The sequence below is a fragment of the Equus quagga genome, chromosome 21, assembly GCF_021613505.1.
Source record: "Equus quagga isolate Etosha38 chromosome 21, UCLA_HA_Equagga_1.0, whole genome shotgun sequence".
In the NCBI taxonomy this organism is placed as follows: Eukaryota; Metazoa; Chordata; class Mammalia; order Perissodactyla; family Equidae; genus Equus; species Equus quagga.
In genome coordinates, this window is record NC_060287.1 from 36886296 (window position 1) to 36909287 (window position 22992).

The window sequence follows — 22992 nt, forward strand, 5'->3', positions numbered from 1 at the left end:
GTACCTGCCTTTGGAATGTGCAGAGCGGGATCGGATCCGGACTCCGGGTTGCGATCCGCTCCGGAAACTGCGCAGCACCGGAAGCCGGGGGGCGGCGGCGGGGCATTGTGGGAGTTGTAGTCCTGGCGGGGTGGGGGGAGCGGGCCGCGTGGACGGGGGGAGCGGGAGAGCGGGCGGCGTGGACCGTGGAGCGGGAGCGCAGGCGGTGTGGACGGGGGCAAGCGGGCGGCGCGGACCAGGCAGTAGGAGAGCGGGCGGCGTGGACGGGGGCGACGGGGGCCCTTGGAGCGGGAGCGCAGGCGATGTGGATGGGGGCAAGCGGGCGGCGTGGACCAGGGAGTAGGAAAGCGGGCAACGTGGACGGGAGAGCGGGCGGCCTGGACTGGAGGTGGGCAGCCTGGACTGGGGAGTGGGATAGTGGGCGGTGTGGACCCGAGAGTGGGTGAGCGAGCGTCGTGGACAGGAGAGAGGCAGGGCGCGGGCAGTGTGGACGGGGGGCGGAGGGGGCGACGAGGCGTGGACGGGGAGTGGGTGGCTTGGACAGGGGAGCGGACGGAGTAGACGGGGAGTAGGCGGCGTGGACGGAGAGCGGGCGGTATGGACAGGGGCGCAGGGTAAGCGGGCGGCGTGGATCCGGATCCGCCCGGAGAAGCGGGCGTTCCGGCCCCCCTTTCTCCGTGCCAGAGGGGGCGTCTAGCGGCCACGCGCTGCCCCTTTCCTGGTGGCGCGGCCAGTCTGGCGACCCCGACGGCCACGTGCGGGTAGCTCACAGGGCCCATTACCTTCCTTCTGGCGGCTCCGTCGAGCCCTAATTTCTCTTGGGGGGGTTAGGTGGGGGAGGGGGTCGAATTTTTCCTGAAATTGGGTCAGAGGTTTGCTGCCCGATCATAATAATTCCTGGATGTAGCCGTTGGGCTCCTGCCACTCTTGGCCATCCGTCTGGTCGGCTCGATGAACGCTTCTAAGCGCTTAGTCCGACCCCCACCAAGTAGACGGAGGTCGGGCACCCGCCGGGAGTGACAGACCCGGGCGTTTGAATCCAGGCGGAGTGGGCTTCTGAAATCCGCGCCTTAACCTCCAGCGACGCTGCTGTGTGGAAAGTTCGGGAAATGCCGCCGGGTGGCAAAATTGAGTCTAGACTTCTTGAGTGTTTCTGCCTCCTCCCCACCTCCCACATCCTGGTGTCCTGTGGCGCCTCCATCAAATAAATGACGGTCAGCCCCCTCCATGCGATGTGCGTGCGGTTACAAAATAGTAGAAATAGAAGGCACTGGAGGGGTGGTTTGATCTAGTCCTGTCCTCAGATTCCGAGAAGTAAGCTGTCCTGTTCATTCCTGCCTGCAAAAACCTCCATTAATAAAGCCAAGGAGAGGTGATGAACTGGCGGGGAAATGATTTGAAATTGATATCCGAGAGGCCTGTTTTCCTCATATACGTGAAGCTCTTCAGAATCAGTAAGAAAAAGACAAATAACCCAATGCAAACAAACGGAGTCCATGGACAGTTCACAGAAAAGAAAATACAGTGACTCCTAAGCCTAGGAGGAGCTGTTCGACTGTACTGTAATGAGAGAGAAAGCAAAATTGCAGCGAGATAATTTTTATTACATTAGCAAAGATTTTTTTTAAAGTTGAATAGCATTTTTTGGGAAGAGACTGTAGAAAACCAGCTGCCTCATCCTTTCCTAGTGGGAGAATGAATTGGATTGCCTCCACTGGGGCCATTTGTTAGTATCCAGAGAAATTCTAAATGCACGCAGCTTTTGGCCCAGCAGTCCCACGTGCAGGAAGTTATGCTACAGCCGGACTCACTTGTATGAATTGGCGTATGTATGGGAGAGCACGTCCCTCGGGCGGGAGGCTGAGCTGCCAGAGAAGGAGCATGGGGTGTGTTGTTCCCTGGGCCTCATTTCTCTGCCCTCCCTAACATTCTGCAGGGCTTCCCGGTTGCGATTACAGGAGGGCTGAACCACAACCTTCCAGAACTTTCTTGATCATCTCACTTGTGCCCCCTCACCTCTGCCCTGCTTGGACCCCACCCAGCCTGCCTTCTGCTCCTCAGACACATTCTTGAGATCTTCTGTACTCGTTCCGTCTTCCCTGGAACTCTTTCCCAGGGTTTTCCACCACCATCTTTTCATCCTTCAGGTCTTTGCTGAAATGTACCCCAACTCTCAAGAGCCCTTAGGCGGACAACTACAGCTAATGTGCATCCCCCCCCCCATTTACACACCCACCTTCTAGTGACATCACTCACAATTTCAAATGCCCAGACAGCTGGTTCCCTGGGCCTCTGCGCACTATCGGGACCAGCATACATCAACAAAAGCAGGCTGTCTACAGAAAAAAGTGACAGGGCACAGCGAGAGCACAGAATACTAGACAGAAGGACAAAGACAGAAAGGAGACAGAAGACCTCCACCCAGCTGAGGCCGTTTCTTAGAGTGATAAGGGCAGCACGGGGCTGGGCTTCTGCTCACAGTGGTCATCTCGGCTGCAAGGGAATTCTCAGCGTGAGCAGTGTGGATGCCTTCGACGAAGCCTGGAAATAATTTCTTTCAAGGCAGATTTATATCCAAAATTCTAAATTAAAAAAAGTTTTGCTTAAAGTGTCAAATTCTCATTGGTAACAACTAATGCAATGTACAATCTTTGAACTCTGGGTGGAAAAAATGAAAAGCCAACTACAAAAGGTGTTATTGGGGCAACTGGGGCAATTTGAATATGGATTGTGATCCTGGAAAATAGCATTGCATTGATGTTGACTTCCCCAGGCGTGATGATTATACTGAAGGTATGATATGAAGATGCATGGTTCTTAGAAAATGTGTCCTGAAGAATGTAGGGTGAGTCATCATGATGTTGCCAACAACAATGGGTTATTCTGTAGGTGTGAAATTTTAAGAAATAAGTTGGGGAATTTAAAAACCCATAAACAGAGAAGAGCTTCCATTGTTATCAATGGATTTTCCTAAGAACACAGTATTCTGCCCGAACAGAGACTAGCTGTGGTGTTAAGATGCCATCACTCCACCGTGTGGCCCCAGTGGGGTGAGGCGCTCAGCCCTGACTGTGGCCTGCCTTACACAGGTGCTTTCCCACGGACATGCCTCATCTGCTCTGGTTTTTTGTTAATTATCAAACTCCTTTAATACCGGACATTGTGGATGTACATATCCTCAGCCATTTCTCTCCACCACCTCTCACTTTTGTTCTCAATCTGGCTACTTTTTCCCATCTAGATACAGAGAAGTCTAATGAGCAAAAATTTAATTCCTACTATGTGCAAAGCATGTCATCTCACTATATTATTCTCATCCGTAACCGGGAGCATTAAAGTTCAGAAAAGACCACATAAGGCCACAAGTCCTCGGTCTCTCCATTTGACACAAGGTAGTGAAGACTCCTGGCTATGAGCATGGATTCTCCAGCCAGACAGCCTGGGCTCACATTCTGGTTCTGCCACTTATCAGCTGTGTGATCTTGGGCAAGTTATTTAACCTCTCTGTGCCTCAGTTTCCTAATCTGTAAGGCTGAGCCAGAGCATAACTCATGGGGTTGTTTCAAAGAATATCGGAGTCAATACATGTCAAACCCTTTGAAAAATTCCTGGCACGTAGAAAGCGCTCAATTAGTATGACTATTATCACTGTGATCTCAAGTCTTTCTCTCGTATTTCTCTGAGATACTAAGCAGCCCGAGGCACCTAAGCATCCAACTTTATAAATATTGGCATCAATATAATCGATAGTTTTGGATGCATGGCCCATGCAGGGCCCAACTTGGCGATTTGCGTTGTGGACGGTCACGGAGCAGAGCCGAGGTGAGCTGTGGTCCACACGTGAAAGTTGATGCGTGTAGGTCACGTGGGAAGAGGGTCTGAGCTGGCAGCTTTCTCTCCAGAGAGGGCACGGCGCCGGGTTATCCATCCTGTGCTCAGCCCTCTGTGCTGAGCGATCCCCCTTTTCTTTTTTATAAACTGTTTATTGACATAAACACACAGCACCCTGTGTTTGTAGGGGTGACCGGGGTCAGAAAGAGCATGTTGCCATATGCGCCCCCCCCTCTGCCAGGTGCTGTCCCCCACCCTGGGCCCTGAGTAGTTGGGTGGGGTGGGTGTGAGCAGCTGTCCCGTATGTGCTTATATAAGGTTATCAGCTCATGTCTGTCAGGTGGGCACTGTCCCGAGTCCAGGGGACACATGCACTTACATTCTCGCCATGGGGCAAGCGTGGGAGAGGGTGATGTGGACTGAGTGACAGGACTGAAGGATGCTGACCATTAGAAGTGCCCTGGGTCATCCCTGGGGGCCGAAGCCCCTGCATGGAGAAGGCAGGGTCTGAGTTTGGTTAGATCATTAGAATAGGAGGGGTGTATGCTGGGGGCGAGCAGAATGACTGCGGGTAGCCGAAGTGGGTTAATTTGGGCGGTGTAGATGGGATTGGCAAGGACCCTGCGTCCACTTGGAGGTCACCAGCAGGAGATCAGGTAAGGAAAGCTGGTAGATTAGGACCAGTTTGGCCTTCCAGCAAGTCCATCCAGTCTCCTCCTGGACAGTCAGCCCGAAGTGGACCCCAGGCCACACAGGAAGCAGCCGCTCAATCCCGGCCCCGGGGCAACTCAGTCCCAAACGAGACGCAGTGCCATTGCCCCCTTGCCACATCCAGAGCTGAGGATCCGGAATCCGAGCCCCTCCAACGGCTGGGGCTTTCCACGGGTGGACTCTCCCTCGGAAATGCAAAGCTGGCAATCACTCTGGGCTCCCCGTGACCGCTCTCCACCGGAGGGGGCTGGCGGAAGGGTTAGGGCAGTGGGGGTGAGGGGCTGGGGCGGACTGGTAATCCCCCCGGTGCACCCGTTCTGCAGCCGCTCCCATGCTCGGGCACAGCAAGGGGGTGATGACCAGGAAGGAGACGAGATGCCTGTAGAGGTTGTGCAGGACACGTCCGTGTGCCGCTCCAGACCCCGTTGCCCTGTCCCCACCCAGTAACCACGAGGCTGGTGCAGGATCCTCTGACCCCACGAGGGAGCCCGCTCTGCACCCACCCATGGGCCACCTCTGCGCCAGGTGTTGCCAACAGGGGTGGACGGATGGTTAAAAGCTTTGCCCCCAAGGGGACGGTGCTCCTCAGAAAGTCCCTGGGGATCAAGCAGGTTCAGACTGCCGCCTTGTGCCGGCTTTTGCTCCTGGGGGACCCAGACCAAGCAGGCCCTGACCGGTAGCACCCAGTTCACCGTGACCTGCAAGTTCACTGGAATCATTGACTTTCTAGTAAGTGATTTTAGCCCCAGGCCTAAAACAGGATGCTCAGCAACTTAAAACTCGTGAAGAAGGATGTTAGGAGGAAGGTCCTTCGCCAAGAACCCAGCAAGAGGAAGCCTCTTCTTCCGTGGCAGCTGGCCATGATGGTCACATGCAGTGACCACTGAGGCACCAGACGAAAGAAAGACAGTGACTCCGAGACCCTCAGAGAAGACTCGGGACTTTTGGGCCCCACAGGACTCAGCAGAAACAACTCAGTGTTTAGTGTTCCATGTGCACATTTATTTATTTCCAAGACCGCTCATGTTCCAGCCACATCGTCTCGCAGGACTGTCATGTTTTTAAAGTGCTACTGAGGAGTACAATCATCGTCGTGTAAATTCATCACCACACTGGCCATCAAGCCAAACCTTTCCGCAGACCTGGGAAACCCTTTATTGTCTTCTTTTTTTTACATGTAGCTTTGATGTGACCTGAGGAAAGAAAAGCTACACGCGTAAATTAAAAATGGTCCATTCCTGACCCTTTGGAAGCTGGGTGCACGGGCAGGTGAGCATATTCCAAGTGGCTCCTCGTACGGAAGCAGGAATGGATGGTAAAGCAAAGGGAGCAGAGGGAACCTGAGTTTGCTTTGCAGGATTCAGCAGTTCTGGCAACCCGAGCTGCTCGCTTTGGTAGTCACGCCTCGGCAGATCTGGGGCAATGGAGAGAGGGCCTGGCATCAGATCGGCCAGTGCCGAGACCTGCTTCCCATCTGGTAGAGAGAGATGTTCTGACTTCCAGCATCCACCAATCATGCTCTGAGTTTTCAAGACCAAGAGCCATGAGATTATTACTCAGAAAACACCTGCATTTGGTGGCAACAATGTTAAGTTAATCTTTCCCTTTCTGCTCAAGAAGAAAATGAGCAACTCTCTTCTCTAGATGTGGCCAGTAAAACGCATCAAAAACCTGGACAGGCACCTAATTTGTGACTGGTGGGCAGCGACTGGCCAGGTGGCCATCAGGGGGAAGCCAGGGCTGGTTTCCAACTTAAACTTGAGACTTGATTTAAATAAAGTGCTCTGTCTAAACCTTCGTCCTCAAAGCAGGTTTCAGCTGGAAACATGAGATCGCTACTTTTGTTATTGCTACATTAAAACACAGACAAGTAAAGCTCCATTTCATTCCTCCACAGATAGCACGGGCACATCCTTACACAGAGCACAGGGGCGTGTTGCCAGCTCATTAAATAAAGCCAATCTAAGCACCTGGGCCCAGACATACGGACGCACATTAATACTAGTGTTCATGGGGAATCGCTTTTAAAATACCACTCTGCAAAAATTTCATCCAGACAAAAAAAACAAAAGCCCACAAGCCACTCTGGCTTGCAGAAAAGCGAAGAGAATAAGGTGATTTACAAATTAGTATGTTCAGTACTTGGTGTCTCATCTTAATTGATGTTTAACCTTAATGACCTTACGTTAACATAAATACCTTATACCATTCAAAAAAACCTGGATAAACAGCTTGGAGAAGCAGCATTCACAGTATCAATACAGCCCGTTTCCTCACGGTGTAACCCGGACACCGTCCTTCTGTTTCCATTTTCTCGTTAAACTCCCTGCTACGTTAGTGTCTTCGTCCTCCATAACTTCAGAACAGGCCGTCAGATGGAGACAAAGTGTGTGTGTCTTGAGGATGGGCTCCCGGGTCTTACTCAAATGTGCAGGGGTCTTGGGTGTACCCAACAGACACAAAGGTCTCCTGCACGACACTGTACCTCCCACGTTAATTCACTTGCTTCACCCACTCGGGACAGACGCAGCCCACCTGACGCTTCCCCAGGCCCCTGAAGAGGATTCAAGTCACGAGGAAGTTGAGAAAGCAGAGCCCTTGACGAAGGGATCCCCCAGTGAACAGAACGCTCGTGGGGTAATCTGGGAATGGGGATGGCTAAAGCCTTTTTTTTGGAGAGCAAGAAAGCTCAGCCGAAAACTCTGATACCCTCACACCTGAATAAACTGAGTCCATCTGAATTTCAAAAGCAAACAAAAAAACTCTACTAAAAACTCCTGATGAGGGTCTGCAATTCTGACAGATGCTATCCTCTTAGAATTCATTCTTGAATGCCACAAGTTCTGCCTGTCATAAGAAAGAGCAGTCATCCTTTCAGGAAAACTAAACATTAAGTGACCGCTCATTCCAAAAAGACTAGCAGCGATGGATAACCCATGGGGACTGACTTAGTATTCATATATTTTGGAAGGCCAGGTGCTATTTTACAATGATTTAAATTGGAATATAATCTTTAAAAACAAAGCATGGCAAAAAAATCATCTTAATTTTACAGTCACTAGATAATTTCTGGGACATCTAAGAATTTTTAAGCGTGCATTTTAAAGTAAAACTCAATCTCTCCCTCAAAAAAAAAATAAAAAGGAATGGGAAAAATTCTATAATTTTGGTTTTTATAAAGGCTTTTGCTCATCAATGGCTCCATGACTCCTGAAGTATATGTTTAAGGATTAACGAAAACACCTGTAGGAAGGAGGCCACCCAATTTCACGTCCGTGAATGAAGTCGTTTTCATAATAGCCTTGTAAATCTTATTGGAGGAAAATGAATCTTACTAAACTGTGCAAACTTTTCATCCCAATGACAATTGCACTTTAAGAAGCACGCCTCCTGGAAGGGGCAGATTCAGGAGGAGTGGACCAATGTGGAAACTGTGAACAAAACTAAGTGGAAGGTAGCTGGAAAGATACATAGGGGTATTAAAATTTTGTGCCAAGCTTATAATGTCTTCCACTGGAAATCAAAACAAGGGCGCCCCAAAATGTGTCCAGCACTGTGCACAGTAGAATCCTGAAGAGCTCATAAAAGGAATTTGATGCAAGACTGGCCCATTGGTTATGTCACTTCCATTCCTAAGACTCACACCTGAGACATAAAATAATTTCCTCTTTTGCCATAAGAGAACTTTGTTTCAGCTACTGGCAATATTTGGCAAACCAATCTCAGACTAAAGAAAAACCACACGTGTGTGGTCACCATGTTCTATTAGCGGTCACTTATTGCTCCTAATGTCATCGGAGGGGCTCGCTGCCCTGTTGTTGCGCAAGGATGCCAGACTGGACAAAAGAGATCCGTGGGTTGACTGCTCATTGGTATTATTAGAGCTTTTGACACTATCGAGAAAAATGTAAAAACCACGTAAGAATTTATATATCTCCCACTTGCAAATAGGCTCAAAGTAAACTTAGAAAAGTGTTCAGCATAATATGCATAGGATATATTTAGTATTTGCATAATTTTTCAAGTTATATGGCTAATACCAAAGGCAAGTGTCTTCCTACATTTGTCATAGTGTTTCCATTCCTATCGCAATTTCTCTAATTGCCAAAAATCCTGCCTATGCTCCACCTCTCTCTACTCAGGGCCAGCTGCACTTTTTGATGGGGAGCGGCCCGTTCCGAGAGGGTACTCATCCATTCTGTTCACAGTGACAGCACAGAGGGATGCCTTCCCTTGGTGATGTGGTCCAGGCATGGACCCAAAATAACACCTGTTGGAGCACAGAGTGGGTAAAGTTAGGTCCCCCAAACCTGCCCCACTCACAGTCCATTACAGTACGTCTTTGAGTTCATCCTGTAAATATCACTGTAATATCTAACTTCAACTCTTACATTTGAGCACAGCCCAATGGGCGGACCATTGGGTCTCCTTTGGCATCTGGAGGCAAATCAAGCTTTGTCGGTTCTCTCTGGGGGAAACCTCCTGGCTGGAGACTCAGATTTTTTCTCCCCTTTAAAGGATAAAATTGTCGGCCAAAACCCAGTTCGGCAAGGCAGGCCATGCGACAGCTCACTGGCCCTCTGGCTCTGTCCTGGCAGGTAGCTAGGTTGGGTCCACGTCTCACAGCGTCAAGGTGAAGAGGCTGCTGACGGTGGCCCTATGCACAGGGGTCTGGGGGAGCGCCGTTCATGGTGCTCTTGCTTCTGTGCCTGGAGAGCAGCTTCTTGTTCAGGATCCTGGTGAGCGTCGCCCCCTTCCTCCGGGCCCCCTCCGGCTGCTGCAGGAACATGAGGTCGTTGTGCGACTGGCTCATCCCGGGGTCTTTCTGCTGATGCCGCCGGCGGAAGAACAGCTTTGCGCCTTTCCTTAAAATCCCCCCTGGGAGAACAAAGCACAGGCCGGTCAGGTGGGCTGTGGCTGCAACACTGGGGTGACTACTCCAAGTGGAAATGGGAAGAAGGACGTTTGAATGACTAACAAAAAGCAGCATATTACGTCAGTGTGCTGCTGCTATTTGCATGAGCAAAACAGCTGGGATCTAGAGTTTTCAAGATGAAATGGAGAGATTATGGAAGTTGAAGCACTGAGCTGGACTACCACTTGCCATCCACGCCCAGGGCAGGGATTTCTCTCTCTGACGTCCTGGTCAAACCAGATGGCGGCAGGCTGTCCCCACCTTGGGCCCCTGGGGTCCCCTGAGCCCCACTGGCTCCCCTTCATTAGGAAGGGCATAAATGTCAAAGCAGTACCATGTGCCCCAGAAAGGATGGTCATGCTATCAAAACCAAGTTAAGGACCCTGAGAACAATGGTATTCACTTTCTCAGGGAAGTTAAATAATATTCGTTCTTTGGGGAGTAAGGTTTTTTTTTTATAACTCCAGATCCTATCGTATATATATCAGGCTAAGTCGTAGGAAATGTCTGTTCCTTGATCATTTTTGACCTACAAAACCTCAACCTTCTGTACAGTTCGACCCATCTGTATACGATGTTGAAACCGGCTCAACACGAGGTTGACATAGGGAAGCCCTATTGTAGACAATAGACCATGTTGTAACTTTGACCCCTGACTAACTAACCCAGCTGGATCTGCACCCTCCAGGAGACTCCCTGCTCTGTAGATTTTATGACCCCTGCAAATGCATATACCTCCCAGCTGTGATAAGACGATAACTTCGTTCTTTTGAGTTCCTTAGGAATGTGATGACCCCCGAACAGAGAGTCTATGCAGATAGCCATCATCAATGACAATTGAAAGATCTGGTGTGGCAACTCCCAGTCCGAAACACCAGAGGGTCAACACTGCTAACCCTCCCCCCGATAACCCACTGGCCTATATAACTGCTTCAGGATTCTGTACCCTGCTTAAGATGGTTCTTTTGGACATTAATGGGCTGTCTTCCCTCTTGCTAGCAAGCCATCATAAAACGCCCTTTCTCTGCCCCCATCTTGCCTCTTGACAATTGGCTTTTGTCTCTCGGTGAGCAGATCGTGCCCTTTGTGTGGTAACAGTGTCAGGTCGTGGAATATGGAATATTAAGAAAAATTCGCAGCTGCAGCAACAATAATTTCAACAGCAAGGATTCCTTAAAGATCAAATGCAAGCTAACATGCAAGGGGCAGGAAGCCAGGGAGCCACTTACATCTTCACAGATTAGCGTACATCCCATTAACCAAGGCCCAGCACGGGCAGGGAGCCTGACCAGCTAGGCTGCGAAACTCATTACCATTTCATGAAACTCATTACCATTTCACGTAGGTGTTAATGACTTTGAAGGAAGACAGACCTGGCCATCGCCCTGCAGAGCTTTATCGCTAATTTGGAAATTCATTCTTTTCGTGATAGACACAAAGAACCATCCATGTTTATTCAAAGGGGAGGATGGAGAGCGTCAGTCGTTTTTCCACGTGAAATGCATGCCGACAACGGAGGGTCTGGTCCAGCCCCGCCTATGGACCTCTGAATGATCAACACTTGCCGGGGAAGAGCTCATGGCTGTGACCGTAAGAGGCTGACCCGGCTTTTAAGGATGAGCTTCTTGGTCCTGTTAGCGCTGCCCGGGCGGAGCAGCAGAACGCAAAGCTCGAGAGCTCCAAGGAAGGGACCGATGTAATCTGGTCAAAGCTGCCAAAAAGACTTTTTTTGTCATTTTCTCTTTGGATGTAATCAGGTAGCCTATTATGAAGATTCAGCAGGGCTTTTTTTTTTTCTTCTTTTACAATTATCTAAAGTTGGGAGGCATTTTTTTTTTTACAATTATCTAAAGTCGGGAGGCCGTGTGCAGGGGTTTAAGGATGGCTGGGAAGGAATGAAGCAGGAGGATGAGGATAAATGTAAGTGGCTTTTCTCTTGGCAGCAGGGCTCGTGTGCGACACCTGTGGGCCGTAAATGGCCGTTCCTGGAGCCATTTGGATCCCTGCAAGATGCAACGGATCAGGGAAAACCACCAGACAGGGTGTGTTATGACGCAGATCGCACCACCACGTGGACTTGACTGTGGAGTCTGGCCAGTGGGGTGGGTGCCGTGGGGCCCACCGGTTAATTACCCAGCATATCAGGTACCCCGGGCTCTCACACTGGACTAGAGGAGAGGAAGGAGGGCCCGAGGGACCCATTAGGTTCATCTGGACTGCTCTGATCCCACCCCCACCCCAACCTCCCCAGGGGGAACAGAAGCCTGGGGAGGGAGCCAACCAGTCCATCCCTGGGTCAGCTGGAGACCCAGAGACTTGGAGGCCAGCCCTACGAGGGCCTCTCCTGGAAGGCCCGTCTCCAAAGCCCGCTTCCTGTGTGTCCCTGAACTGGATGGAGCTGGGTCTGCGGTGTGAGCAGGGGTGGTGTTAGGGGTTGATGGTGTCCTTCCAAAACTCATAAGATGGGATCCTAACCCCCAAGACCTCAGAGTGTGACCTGATTTAGGGACAGGGTCTTTACACACGTAGTTAAGTTACAGTGAGATCACTGGGGTGGCCTCTGATCCAACATGACTGTGTCCTTACAAAAAGGGGAAATCTGGAACACAGGGAGAACACCCCGTGAAGGTGAAGGCAGAGACGGGGGTGGTGTTCTACAAGCGCAGGAACACCAAGGACTGCCAGCAAACCCCTAGACGCTAGGAGAGGCCCGGAACATTCTCCGTCACAGCCCTCAGAAGGGACCAGCCCTGCTGACACCAGGATCCTGGACTGGGAGGGAACAGATTTCTGCTGCTTAAACCCCCATCTGTGGTTCTTTATACGGCCACCCCAGGGATCTAAGACAGATGGGAAAGGCGAGGGGAGCGTTTGACGTAAGACGAGGGTCCTGGAATGGCCAGCCACACCTTCCCGTTCAGTCCTTGTTACCCTGGCATGCCGCGGAGAAGATCAGGAACAGAGGGGTGGATGGCAGAGCCCTGTTCTCAGCCCCGAGATGCACCTGAGTCGGCCAGTAGCTTTTTAAAACTGCCGAAGCCAGGCCTGCCACCTGGGAGCAGCCGACCTGATCAGGTCTGGGGGGACACCCAGACATCAGCATCTTCTGAAAGACCCCAGGTCTTTCTAACATGCCGCTGGGGTTGACAACCACTAGCCCAGGTCAGGTCCAACTGCCACCAGCACTTAGAACACCCAGAACACTTTGCTGAAGACCAGAGGCATCAACCCTGGGGGAACGGACCAGAGAGTGGACAGGAAGCAATACATTCCCTTCCTCTCATGCCGTTCCCTGATGCTCCTTCACGTTTCCCAGTCTCTCAGAGCTGTGTGGATGGGGACAGACAGCAGCCCTGCGGGGCACAGCACCTGGCTGTTGAGAAGCGTGGAGTCTGTACCACTAAGAAAGAAGCCAGAGCATGGGGACAGGCAAAGCGTGGCTGTGTCCAAAATTCTTTATAAAGGGAATCTTTATTCCCTTTATAAACGTTTTGGAGCAATCACTGTAACTCGTTTAAATGAAATTATACTTTAAACGCCTAAAATTCAAATTCTTGCCACATTAGGATGAAATATCAAGGACTGCCAGCCTGTGAATTAAGTCACTAGAGTAGAAAGATTCATATACGCTAGTTGTTGGAAGCTCCTGCTGGCTGCAGTCTGTCCTGGTCTGAGACTCCCTGGTTTCAGCAGCTTCCCCCACCGCCGAGGCAGCCCTGCTCACATGCCCCGCGCCAACGGGCCCACGGCGGGGTACTTTCTGTTCTTGTGTCCTCACGCCCTCCAGGACAGGTCTGCTCTTCTGTTAGATTTTACTATTGGATGTCCACGCCAGGACCAGACGGTGTCATACACATTGGTGCACATTGTCCTGGAGTCATGTGCATGACTCACCAGGCCTGCATTTCTCCCAACTTGACATGACTTAGCACGGCTTCTAGGGGGACAACGTCAGCTTCTTGGACAGAAGACATTCATGTGAGGGGAGGGACTGAGGTTTGCAAATTGGCAGCCTGGAGCCTGGGGGGAGGTCTTATTCCTAGCTTACAAAGGAGGAAGCCACTGTTCCAGAGGTGATGTGCTCTGTCCTAGTCACGTGGGCCCAGGGTGGAGAGCCCGTGTCTCGCGCCCGGCTCTTCCGTGCTGCTCAGGATGGCGTCTGAGCTGGCGGGATGAGTCCCATCCCTGAGCAGGGGCCAGCCAGGAGTCTGGCAAAGGGCACATCAACTGGGGAGGCCTCGAGAGAGCGGGATGGATCACAGCTCTCAGAGGAATCACAGAGCACAGCCCTCCACTCCGGCATGGACTCGGAAAGGATTTCCAGAACTGTGTAAATCTCCCTAGAGGCACGCTGGTGGCATGGGCAGGACAGCACATGCTAGCGATCCAAATCATCTCTGGGGTCCACAGTTCAACTCACCGAACGTGAAGAATAACCAGCATACACCGAGGTCGCTCATTTACATTTCTAAATAGAAAATGTTAAAGTCTGTTCAAACTTGGCCACTGTCTCACAGTTACCTTTGGGGTGGGTAATGCCGGAAGAACACGGCCACAGATCTGCTCGGGGCACCCTGGCACGGCCACCTCCCGGGGGGCTGCAGGCGGCAGCACGGACAGGCAGGCACACTCCCTCTAGACGTGGAGCTCCCTCAGCTAACGAGGACTGTGGTGGTCAGTCTTCACGTCAACGTGGCCCGAGCCCCCGGTGAGCCCACGCTGATCTGAGCGTGATATGAAGGCACGTGGCGGATGTGGTCAAAAGCTACAGTCGGTTGGCGTGAACTAAAGGAGATTAGCCTGGATAACGTGGATGGGCTTCATCCGATCAACGGAATGCCTTCAGAGCGAAAACTAGGGTCTCCCGGAGAGGGGGACATTCCACCTCAAGGCTGCAGCATCGGCTCCTGCCTGCATCTCCGGCCTGCTGGCCCCCTACAGATGTCAGATTGTCAGCCCCCACAACCGCGGGAGCCCCTCCCCTGGAATACGGAACCTGTGGGTTCTGTTTCTCTGGAGAACCCTGACTGACACAGTAACTAATAGTTTGGAATGTCACACTTGGCTGTGGGCCCACAGAATCTGTCCCCCTTTGCTGATAGGGACATTCACATCCACCGGGCAAGAGGGGCTGGACGGTTTGGATTCCAAACTCTGAACTCCTTTACCCCAGGCCACCCGATCCACACCAGCAGGCACGAAGCAAGAGCCAGACTTCACCCCCAACTGCAAAGATTCCTTAAGATAAAATCTGGATGCAGGGTATGTGAAATTTGAGGCAAATAACCCAAATTTCAAACTAGGGGCAGGGAGGAGAAAAAAAGAGCTTTCCTTGCTTCTAGGAAAGTTAAAAAAGTCACAAGAAGGCTGAAGAATAAACAAACAAATGAAGGAATTCAAAACAATTACTCTAAATTATAGCTTTAACGTTGCAAACACTTACAGATTTATTCCTGTTTCGTCTCCACAGAGTCTAACAGACTTAAATAGCTCCCTGAGGGATCCGTCTTAAAATCGGATAGGTAGAAAAACAGTGACTAGAAGGAACCTGGTAAACTGTAGTTTGTTGCCCAAAGAACAGCTTTCGATTTCAAGTTAAACCACAGACGGTCTGTTTACGAAGAGCGACTACTCTTCAGAACTGGAGGATGACGAAGGGAACCCGTCTGTCCGTATTTCACAGCCAGGCTGTTTGTCACAGCAGCTAAGAGGAATGCCTTCCCCTGACTGGCCGAGATGCTAACTAACCTGACCAGGTGCTTCAAGGAGGAGAATGGGGAACCCAGCATCCTGGTGGCGGGGGGGGGGGGGGGGGGGGGGGGCACTGGAAAGGGGGACAAAGAAAAAGGGAGGAAGGAGGGATCCACTTCCTGCTCTGTTAGAATGTACGCTTTTCTCATAGCAAGACTACACTCAATTGTTTTAGAAAAAATATATAAGACAAAAATAACTTACTGTGTAGGCAATTAATGCTGGTTGGCATAGCGATCCTCTTAAGTTAAAGGGAATGAGCATGAGAGGAAGGAGGTAAAAAAAGAAAAGGATTCGAAAGCAAAATAAGAGGGAAAGACAGTAAGAGTTTTGAAGCATTTACATTGTACATACATATGCAGTTCCTGTGCGGGACACTTGGCAAGGTTTTTATTTTTACTTTTTAATATTTCTCACCGTCTCCATCAATACTTTTGTTCTTATCTGTGGTGAAATGCACATAACATAAAATTTACCACCTTAACCATTTCTAAGTGTGCGGTTCAGTTGTGTTAATACATTCTCATTGTTGTGCAACCACGAGAATAGTTTGTTAAGCTAAAAATAAACCCAAATTTAGGGAATTAATTTTTTGTATTGGCCGGTAGCATCGTACTATGTACATTTCCAACCAGCAAAATTCCGGGAGAATTCTAAATCTGCAGGCAGTCTCGGACACCTAGGGAAACTCCTTGCTACAACAGAAGATACAGGTGGTTCTCGAGCCAAAAAATAAGCTCTAGTTTAAAAATGAGACAGAACTCCACAGAACTGCTCCCTCTATCACCAGTTTCAAAAAATATTTGCTGGAAAACAAAAACTATTTGGCACCCGTAACACATAATCGTCTAAGGGTCTGACAACATCTCATAGAGATGCTGAGTACAAATCTCGCAGAAAAGACTGGAAGGAAAAGCAATTTTAAAAACACTGCCAAATACGTTCCTTTAAAAAATCTCGGGTCTGCGTGGAAGACATAAGAGTGGAATGTGCTGTAGGGCTGACGTCCCTTGCCGAATGACAAGCCTCTCGGTGGAGCAGGAAGCACGTGCTGGAGGGGTCCCCAGTACGCCTGCTGGCACCCAGGTCCCCCAAAATGCCTCTCCTGAGGAGGTCATCCACCTGGCCCATGATGGGGGAGGAGGACAGCTATGACACAGCGAGGATGGAAACCCAAGGGAAAGAACTCTCCAGAAGGAAAAGCAGAGGGAGGTAAGGAGGGAGTCACGGGATAAACGACCAGTGGTCTCTGAATGGACCTGGGGTCAGCGAGGCTTGGCCCTTCAGAACAGAGGGCAGGTTGGGAGGTTTGGGTTCTGTCAGAAGAGGAAATACTCCATCAGGCGAAAGAAGGGAGAGGAGGGGTACCCTGCCCAGCGCCCACCTGCCTTCATCAGGACCAGGTGAGCCCCCTTGGGCTGCTCTGGCCCCAAGACAAGGACCAGGCCAGGGGTGCATGTGTCATGCTGCGGATAAGAAGCCAGGTCACCCTGTCCATAACCTGGGCGAGCCTTCGTAACAGAAGCGAGGGAGCCGCCACAGAGGTCAACGCATGGTTACAGCTTCCCAAGCCAGGCCAGGTCACCCAGACTCAGTCCACGGGATCAGGACCCCCAAGACCATGCAGTGAGCAGATGGAGGCCCGTGGCCCAATCATCACGGGGTCTGGAAATCACATCCAGGAATCCTCTTCCTTTCTCTTTTTCTTCCAACTTTCAACTCCTCCCCCATCTGTCCCCACTCCACTTTGGCCAGGGGGGTAGGTCACGGGGGAGAGACATGAAGCGAATGGGAAGAGGTGGGCAAGGTTGGATGCAGACCCTGTACAGCGGGGTTCTCAGCCACGGCACTGCGGGCATCGGGGCCACCCTGTGCACCACAGGCTGTTGAGCAGTGCCCCTGGCCTCTACTTCCCTGATGCCAGCTGTGACAAGTGAACTGTCCCCAGACACTGCCAGTGTCCCTGGTGTGAGACCCACTGGTCCACGGCCCCCACAACAGAGGGGCAGCAAGGCAGTGGCAGGGCAGCTTGCCAAGGTCCCCAACCCAGAGTGACTGGAATTTCCCGTGTCCACACTCTCGGGGAGCTGGGACTCAGTCCTAAGCCGCGCCCAGGACTCCCGGCCTGGCCCAGGCGCCTGCCTTCGTCTCCCATCCTGTCCTCTGCACCGGGATCTCCTGTTCCTGCCTGGCTGGGGGATCGGGGAGCAGGGGGCACACCCCCGTTTAGGGAGGAGGAAGCTGAGGCTCAGAGAGCTGAGTCTCACCTCTAGAACTGGGCCCAGGCCCCTGGACTGTGTCCCCTCGGCAAATATCTTTAGGTCACGGTCATGCCAAAGCCCCGTCTAGGGAAAACTGCGCAAGTTGAGGAAATTTACAGATTTAGAGCACCGACTGAGTGCTAATGGAAAACAATCGATGATGCTAACGAAATGACTGCCTCATCAACACATCATATTAAGTGAATCGGTTAATTTTCTAGGGCGCTCATCTCCCCGTGGACCCTGCGAGGCTCAGGTGGCGAGGTCTGGTCTGCTGTGCGTTGGCAGGAAGAGTCTGTGGGCACCAGCGAGGAGGGTGCCATCCCCACAACTGGAGGAAACCCAGTGTGGCCCCGCTGTGCTCTGAGTCTCTGGCTCCATGTTGCACCCGGCTCTTGGTGACCCATCTAAATGCTCTGGGTAGTTTTACCCCTGGGGGTGGGGAGCGAGCCCCGACGGAGGAAGGGGTGCCTCTAGCATGAACACAAACTGACCACCCCCCGCCACCAGCAAACGCAGAGGGATGACCCAGCCACTCACACTCAGAAGGATTCTGAATATGTCCCCGCCCCGACCCCTGCCCACGGGCTCTAAATGGGTGCAACCGTTTAGTGCAGGTGTCTTTCTCAGGGTGGGGGCGCTGAGGGTGGGATGGACTTTTAGAGGAGAAGGGAAAGAAGGCAGATGATGATGATGAGAACTAAGAGTGAGCTTGGAAACTAGTGGAGAGCAAAGCCGGGGTGGGCACGGGGCAGGTACCTTTATGCTTTTTGGCAGCGCCCGGCTCGGAGACACTCAGGGAGCTCTCTGACAGCTCATCCCCGTCGGGGTCCAGTGGGGCTTGGCTGCCCCATGCTGCGGCCTGCGACTCCTTCTCCAAGTCCCAGGAGTCTAGCTCACTCTCCTGGGACTCCAGGGCCGGTGGGGCCTGCGCTGACGCCCCTTCCTCGGGCGGGTCAGAGGCTGCGGCCGCCCCCGGATGGGACGGGGCGTCCTCCTGGTGGGCGCTGTCCATGGAGGCTGCGTAGTCCAGCATCAGTGTGGCCTCGTTGTCCTGAGATAGCGAGGTCTGTCGGGGAGGCGAAAGAAAAAGTCAGTGTGAGGGAAGATGACAAGGATGCCTGGAAGGCCGTGCGGGCGTGGAAAAGCCTGGAAAGCACTGTGCAAACATCATAACCGGTGATCTCAGTGTCAGAAGACACCCAGGTCCTCCGCGGAGGCAGCTAAGAAAACACGGCTGCTGCATTTCAAGGGGTGAAAATGCACCCCTGCATTCCGTGCTCACTGCAGACGGCGGGCCGCCTGGCAGGGAGGAGTGTGCAGGGTGGAGGGTGTTGACGAAGGGGTCAGCACCCTTCCCTAGCAGAGGGGCCAGCCAGAGGGTGTGTGGGAGCCCTGGAGGGCGATGCAAGAGTGAGTACAACCCTCTAAGGAGGAGATGGCAGACTGAGGGACAGAGGAAGGGGGCTTCGGAGTCTCAGATTCTGTTTCTCTCTCAAGCTTTTGTTCCTAAGCATTTTTACACTTCCTGCAAGTGGAAATTAATGGATATACACTATGTATCCTGAGAATTATATTTGCATGTAAAACATAGGTATGTGCTAAACTAACCTATGGGATGGGGAGCCGGGAAGGGGTTCCCTGGACGGTGGGAAAGTGACTGAGGGGACAGGGGGGCCTAGTGACCAAGGCACTTTTCTGACTCAAGTACCGGCTTGCAGAAGTGCCCACTGCCTCAAGAGGGGACAGGTCGAGCATCAGCAAAAGTAATAATCGCAGTGGGTTGGGAGAGTTAAACGTTAAGATCCATGAGTCCCTAATGATTCTGAAATCAAACCTTAGAGAAAGCACGGAGGCGGTGGTCACGAGTCTCGACCTTATTTTGTGCCAGTTCATCCAGGACGAAAGAAAACCCAACAGGTGGCCTGGGCGCTTCCAGAGACGCCATCGCCCCCTGCTGGCTGCCACTGGAAGTGCACTCAGGAAACCGCAGAGAGGCACCTGTGGGCCTAGAGGGATGCCCAAGGCCACCTGGGAGCTGTACCCGTTGGGACTTGAGCACCGGCCACCATGCCCTGAGCATTATACTGACCCCTTCTGACCCCTCTCCCAGCAGCTGAGGCGTGGATTTTCAGCATGCCCTCCCACCCTACCCTCTCACGCCTCGAAGCATCAACCCAGCCTCCGTGTTCAAAAATCCTTCTTCCTCCCCATCCGCTCCCAGCTACCATATCCCCCAGCCACCCCTCCACTGCTCACATTCTCCTTGTTCATTCTGAAACATCAACAAAGAGGAAGGGACTCTGGGGTGCCTGTGCCCTGAGGGGCTGGCCTCTCCAGCAGCCTGGCCTGCATGGTGGCCACCAGGACTCACCATCTACCTGCACAGGTGACACAGAGCAGGACCAGGGAGGGAACGGGGCTCAGGATATGTTTTAAAACAATCTGCATTTCTCTCTGATTGCAAAAGGCAAACATATTCACGGCAAAAAAATTAAAGCGGGTTGGAAAGGCGTAAGGTGGAAAGTGAAAGTTCCCCACCCTCGAGGGTGGGAGGGTGGAGGTTCTGTCCCAGCGGGGAGTCTGACATCATGTCAGTCTTTCTCTTTCAATAATTTTTCTTCAAATGATTCACCAACTTCTCAACCAACAAAGCACCCTGGGTCAGAAACTCTCAAGTTTCCTTGATAAACAGGATAAGCTGCGTAAACACAGTACCGCGAATAACCCCTTGGTTGGGTGAGGAAAGTAATGTGACATTTGTAAATGGAACTTTCTGGAAGCGGACCAAGAGCTGGGCTGACTCCCACAAGGGGGCGGGGTGGTGGCCGGGACAGATGTGCACGCCCGCGAGGCCGCACCTTGGAGACCCCGGATATGATGAGGGTGCTTTTCTTCCGAGGAGACTTGAGCTTCAGCTTCGAAGACTCGCTGAGCTGTCGAATGGCAACTTCAGCCACTGGGTCGGACCCATTCAACACCAGCAGTTCTGCGGAGGGAAGGCCGTGAGGACATATGAGCAAGAGTTAAGAATGTTGTTGACCCTCCGTCTACAGCTGATTGTGTGGTTACGTGCTCCTCACTGAGGTGCATGCTTAAGGTCCATGCATTTTATTGTACGGAAGTGACCCCTCCACCAAGGTGCTGAGAGACGACTAAAGCAGGGAAACTAACAAACCACCTCTCATCTTTCGGGGGATTCTGAACTTTGCAAGGCAATACAATTACTCTTTTTCTCTCCCAAGAGTGGTTAAACACACATGATGGTGTTCAGAGCCATGAAGGGCCAGCTCCTTCCCATGGTTAGAAATACCCCACCCCAGCCAACACCTGCAGAATGCTTAATGTGTACCAGGCGCTATGCACACTACTTCATTTTAATCATCCTGTGAACCCTATGAGGGAGGTTTTTTTTTTTTTTTTTGCTGAGGAAGAGTCACTCTGAGCTAACATCTTTGCCAATCTTCCTCTTTTTTGTATGTGGGTCACCGCCACAGCATGGCTGCTGATGAGTGGTATAGGTCCACACTCAGGATCTGCACCCATCCACTGAAGCAGAGCATGCCGAACTTAACCACCAGGCCACGAGGCCAGCCCTGAGGGAGGTACTTTTTTTATCCCCATTTGAGAAATGGGGAAATTGTCAAGCAGCCAGGCAGGTGGCAGAGCCAAGATGCCCAGCCAGGTCTCTCAGACTTGGAGCTGGTGCTTAGACCTTACGCTGTTCTGGTAAGGTAAACTTAAAATGGCAATGCCATCAAAGGAGCACGATGTGAACAGGAAGTCTTCCCGTCTGAGTTTTGGCCGTGGCCTACGGATGACAGATGCTACATTTCCAAAGGGAGTGGTGACTGGACCCATGCAGCCGAGAACTGCTTGACCATAACCCACGGGGAGAAGAGAGAAGGTCCCGAGAAAGGCCTTGGGGAGGACTCCTCAGGAAGAGCTGTGCTGGGGTTCTCAATGCCCCCAACGGACAGGCGTGGGACTGCCACCTCCGCACGCCAAGCCCAGAGCCTCTGTGCTGTGCACGGAGAGCCCTGTCGAGGGGCCCCGTGTGCCTGAGAAGGCTACTGCAGCCCCTGGTTGCATGGTGGGAGCTGACGCTCGGGGCTGCACCGCTGCCCATGGACCAGGGGAGGAAGCCTCCTCAGGGTCTTTTAAAAAGGGATGTGGCCCAGGTGTGGGGACCGCTGCAGCGTGAGGCCGTGGGGCATCCTGTCAGGGGCAGAAACAGAGACAGGGTGCTCAGGAACAGCAAGCCCAAGGAAGGGCATTGCTGTGTCTAGGAAGTTGTAGCTGGGCAGACCCTGCAGCCTGTATCTGAAGAACGAGGAAAATGCCCACAAGGGAAAGAGGCCATTTCAACTTCCGCCAGGCTGAGAAAATACAAACCCTCAGATGAGAACTTTCTACCCCCCTCCCCTGCTCCTCCTTGCCCCATCTTTGACACTGACAAGGTCTGAGCAGGACTCAGCGAACAGGAAGATGAGCAGAGAGAAGCTGCCGGCCCGCCCCGTCTCTGACCCCAGAGCCCAGTGAGAAAATTTAATCCCCAAATTTAGATTCTGCTGTGACTTCAAAAGGCAGTAACACAGCTCCTTAAAGATGTTTATGACCTGAAAGTGACCACAAAAATGGGAAATCGGCATCGAGACCTTTGGGGGAAACTCCTCTGATAAACAGGTTTCATGGGACCGTGGGAGAAAACAACAAAGCTGCTTTGATGATGATGTCTCCTGAGTCCCACTCATTTTATGATTTTCACCTAACTGCTATGTTGAAGGAGAGAAAAATAACGCCCAGAAACGTTATGAAATGAGGCAGAAGCTATTTTGTTAAGGCATTCCCTAAAACTCAAAGCTGATGCTAGCGCCGCTGCTCGACCTCGATTTCCCTTTTCTCCTAGTTCTTCACTTATTATTATAGAAAACTCCCCCCAAACTCCGGACAGGAAATGCGTGCTTCTCATCAGATGACACAGGCTGGTGAGCAGAGCCGCAGGAAGCCAAGAGGGAGACGCACCACGAGCCAGGGGTCCGTTACCTGTGTCTGAAGAGGAGAACGTCTTACTGACGGGAGCGCTGTGGCAAGAGATGGCTTGGACCGAGATGTCCTTCTCAATCACCTTCACCTTGACAGGCGTCCTCAGGGGAGATTCTGCCGGGGGGGAAAAATCCCCATGGTGACAGCCCTCCACAGCGAAACCCCACCTGCCTTCCATGCAACTTCCCGCCGTTGGGAAAGCCAAGGGCTGAACCTCAAGATGTCTTAACAATCTCTCTTCTTCTTTCTTTTTTTTTTTTTTTAGGGGGTGGGAAGGGTTTGCCTGGAAGTGGTGTGGGGAGCCCAGGTTTAAATCAAATTTCAGAAACACTTTAATTAAAGGCAGAATTTCACTTTCTGTTTTGCATTTGAGAACTGGGCCAAGCAATGCAGGCTGGGAAGATAATAGTTTTGTATAAGCAGAAACCAGTATAAATAAAAAATAATACATCATAAATCATACACTTGCATGGAAGC

General features: G+C 51.7%; 2 protein-coding genes across 4 annotated transcripts in view; both read right to left on the bottom strand.

Moving 5' to 3' along the window:
* The window catches only part of LOC124231507 (PR domain zinc finger protein 15), a 74837-nt gene extending 74771 nt beyond the window's left edge, over nt 1-66 (bottom strand). Inside the window, exon 1 of the mRNA XM_046648321.1 lies at nt 9-66. The gene's annotated coding sequence lies outside the window, so the exon portion shown is untranslated. The remainder of the gene's footprint in view (nt 1-8) is intronic.
* A 5456-nt stretch (nt 67-5522) lies between these two features.
* The window catches only part of LOC124231271 (C2 domain-containing protein 2-like), a 54290-nt gene continuing 36820 nt past the window's right edge, over nt 5523-22992 (bottom strand). For all 3 annotated transcript variants that reach the window (XM_046647960.1, XM_046647961.1, XM_046647962.1), the window contains 4 exons: nt 22516-22629; nt 20331-20458; nt 18229-18538; nt 5523-9420 (listed from right to left, as the gene is read on the bottom strand). In XM_046647960.1, coding sequence (XP_046503916.1) covers nt 9200-9420; nt 18229-18538; nt 20331-20458; nt 22516-22629 — 773 coding nt within the window. In that variant the 3' untranslated portion in view covers nt 5523-9199. The remainder of the gene's footprint in view (nt 9421-18228; nt 18539-20330; nt 20459-22515; nt 22630-22992) is intronic.